The sequence below is a fragment of the Morus notabilis genome, unplaced genomic scaffold, assembly GCF_000414095.1.
Source record: "Morus notabilis unplaced genomic scaffold, ASM41409v2 Scaffold89, whole genome shotgun sequence".
In the NCBI taxonomy this organism is placed as follows: Eukaryota; Viridiplantae; Streptophyta; class Magnoliopsida; order Rosales; family Moraceae; genus Morus; species Morus notabilis.
Genome location: NW_010357100.1, coordinates 477,669 through 480,987, shown reverse-complemented (window position 1 = coordinate 480,987; position 3,319 = coordinate 477,669). Strand labels below are relative to the sequence as shown.

The 3,319-nt window shown below is 36.5% G+C and overlaps 1 protein-coding gene across 1 annotated transcript in view; it reads left to right on the top strand.

Moving 5' to 3' along the window:
- The first annotated feature begins 278 nt into the window (after positions 1-278).
- LOC21401414 (kinetochore protein nuf2) overlaps positions 279-3,319 on the top strand; it is a 4,895-nt gene continuing 1,854 nt past the window's right edge. Inside the window, exons 1-6 of the mRNA XM_024164868.1 lie at positions 279-710; positions 1,196-1,414; positions 1,839-1,929; positions 1,993-2,172; positions 2,652-2,741; positions 2,998-3,105. Coding sequence (XP_024020636.1) covers positions 547-710; positions 1,196-1,414; positions 1,839-1,929; positions 1,993-2,172; positions 2,652-2,741; positions 2,998-3,105 — 852 coding nt within the window. The 5' untranslated portion in view covers positions 279-546. The remainder of the gene's footprint in view (positions 711-1,195; positions 1,415-1,838; positions 1,930-1,992; positions 2,173-2,651; positions 2,742-2,997; positions 3,106-3,319) is intronic.

Sequence of the window (3,319 nt, the reverse complement as noted above, 5' to 3'; positions counted from 1 at the left end):
ACAGATCGGAGAGAAAAACCGGCGATTGAAACTTGGTGGTGAGGGTCGGTGAGAGATCGGAGAGAAAAACTGACGAGAGGGTCGAGGAAGTCGATCGGTCGTGAGGGAGAGTTCAGTTTGTGAGGGAGAGTTTTTTTGAAATGACCCATACAAATGAACTGAATATGACCCATTTTTTGACACATAAGATACACGTCAAGGTTTTTTTTGTTATAAAAAAAATAGTCTACTTTCTCAATTGCTGTTTTGCTTTGGTCTTTTTTATCAAATTTTCTCGTTTATAGTCGCTAGCCAAAAATTATACATGTTTAGGCGCCAAGTGGTCCGGCATGGGCTTTCTTACTAAACCTCGTTTTCCCTCATTTTACAGTTTTCATTTTACTCTTCTCTCTCCTTCTCTCTTTCATATGCCTTCAAATTTTCAAATCTCAAAACCCCAGAAAGCGATTTTTTCCGTTGTTCGAGTCCCTAGAGAAATCGCCATTAACGATTGAAGCCCGCAGAACCGAGAAAGGAAGTTCGTACTACCAGGGGAAAGGTTGAAGAATGTCGAAATTCGAGTACCCGAGGCTGTCTCGCACCGAGATTGTGAATGTACTTGCCGATTATGAGATCGTCTCCATTTCCGAGCGCGACCTCCTCAAACCCACCCACGAGTTCGTCTCGGAGCTCTACACCCGGATCTTGATCTACCTCGACTTCCTTCACGAGTATTTTCCTCTCCCTAACCCTAACTTTCCTTTTGCTTCCCCAGAGAATTGCAAATTTGTTTCTTGTTTTCACATGAATTTTCAGTTTGTTTCTGCTTTGGATGGTTTTTGTGCAACGGAAAAACATGAATTTTTATGGGTTCGGTTTTGTCTTCGTTAATGTACACTCGTGTTGCATTTGTCCTGATTCTCAATAATAAAATATGGAAAGTTTTGTACTTTTGCAATAGAATTTAGTCCGAACAAAATTAATCTGATGCAAACTTGATATCTAGAAGCAAGTCTTTTCAGCATTGTCATTAACGGTTAAGAGTTGGTTAGTGAGACGATATGCTAAAGAGAGAATATTGAAGTTTCTTCAGCCGTCCCAATTGTTGTTCTAGATACATGACTAACTGAATGAAGGGTAAACTCCAAATTTTCATTTGACTTAATTTGGATATTATCTGCTATTGGGTCCCTTTTCGGGGTTCTTATTTGTGCAGGGAGGATCATGGGCAGGTCGAGTTTGATGCTCTGGCGCAGTTTGAAAACCCGGAACTTCACATGGACTCGGTCAGGATTTTGAAGTTGTATAACAGGATAAAGGAAGTGGTGGCTTCATTGGAATGCCCCAAGAGATTTACCCTCAAAGATGTGATAAAACCAGATATTGATCGTACTGAATTCTTTCTTAGTGCACTTCTCAACTTTTGTCTTCACAAGTAAGTTTTGTACAATACCTTGTTGAAGGGTTCTAATTCCTATTGCATTTGGATATCACGGAATGGATAACTTGTTTGAATCAAGCAATTCCAAGGGTTTCTCATTTTTCTCTTAAAATTCTTATTGTGGTAAATGGTGTTATAGTTAGTTTATTTCTTGAGAACAGAAGTGAACCTACAATTTACTCATTCTCTGGCAATTAAATATTTTATTGTGGTTTTAAGTATCTTCACGACAGTTGACTGCCTGGAAATACTGCGAAAGAAACAGCCGTTGATTGCTATCCCGACTTTAAGCTGAAACTTCAAAGAAGAGTTTCATAAAAGAAATACAATTTGTTTGTTTGTTTGTTTTTTTTTTACTTTGTTTTGTCACTGTTATGCCTATGCTTATCAAATATTTCGGTTGTTCTTTCTTTACTAGATCTACAAAAATGGAACTCCTATCCCCAATGGTCAATGAATTGACTCTTATTGAGGAGCAACGTAAAAAGTGGGAGTTCAAGATTTCTGAGGTATCTTTTAGAGAGAGAAATTTTAATTCTCTAAATTTTGTTTTCTAATTTCTTTCACGACAGTTGAATGCAGTGATTGCAAACCATATTGAAGCGAGAGAATGGGAGTTACCTCTTGTTCAAGAGGTAGATGTGAAGGTTAAAGAATTGCATCAAACCATTGCAAACCTCAACAATCACCAGGCATCATTGAGAAACACTTTACGGAAGTTGAAGGAAAAAAATGGAGAAATGGATGAGAAGGTCAGATTGTTGACTGCTAGGCCATTTGATATTTGTGTTGCTTTGGGAATAGAGACAATAACAACAAGTATATTATCCTGGTTGGGATTTGGAAACTTGTTCAATCTGTTATAGGTGAAGCTGATGAGCTGTAGTTTGTGTCTTTTCATGATATGGTGTTGATTGGTTGTCTAGTTTAGTAATTATTAATAATCATTTCTGAACCACTAGTATGTTGCATGATCTTTTTATGGCTGCTAGGATGTCCATGTCTCTCTCTCTCTCAGATGGTTTATTCTTTCATTCCTTATTTATGTAGAGTCTGGGTTCTCCTTTGTCTGCTCAGATTGTAGTTTAACATGATTAAGCTGTACCTTAATTAGTCGAATTATATTGTTTCAACCTTCAAGTTATCAAGAAGATTGGATTATATTCTAACAAGTCATCAAGTAACTTATTTTTGAATTATCTTCCCATTTCTTTCCATTCTGTTTTTCTAGATATCTAATGCTGAATTTGCTCTGGTACAAAGTGTCCAAGAAAATGCGAACTTACGTTCAAAAATTGTTCAATCACCAGAGAAACTACAGGTAATTTTTCTTTCAGTTTTCTAAGACAATTCATTATTTAAAATGAGTACTGATTTGGCAAAATACTATCTGGTGCATTAGAGGATGTGAACAATAGTCACTTCGAAAGCAGATGCTGTATTTTTAATCTCTTTCAGGGATGTTCACAGGCGTTCATTTTATGTACTCTTCCTCATTAGAGTTTCTTATATGTCATTTACTTTGCAATTTTTATATTTGTTTATTGTCTACAAATGGATATATTTACTTCGTAAAGAGAGCTTTAGAGGACAAGAGATCTGTTCGAGAGGAGGCAACGAATGCCGAAAGATTGGCAATGCAAACTTTTCAAGAGAAGACTGCCATTTCTGAAGTTTATACAAAGGTGATCTATTTTGAAGTATCCTATTAAGTATTAAAGCTTTGTATCAGTTTTCTTGTTACGCGTGCTTGCGTGCATGCGCGCACACTTTTAATAGGAGCACAGTTTACAAGAAAAACATGAGAAGCTTTCTGTGGGTTTTCTTGTTTCTGTTTTGTGTGTGTGTGTGGTTTATATATATATATATATATATATATATATATATATGTATAGCTGG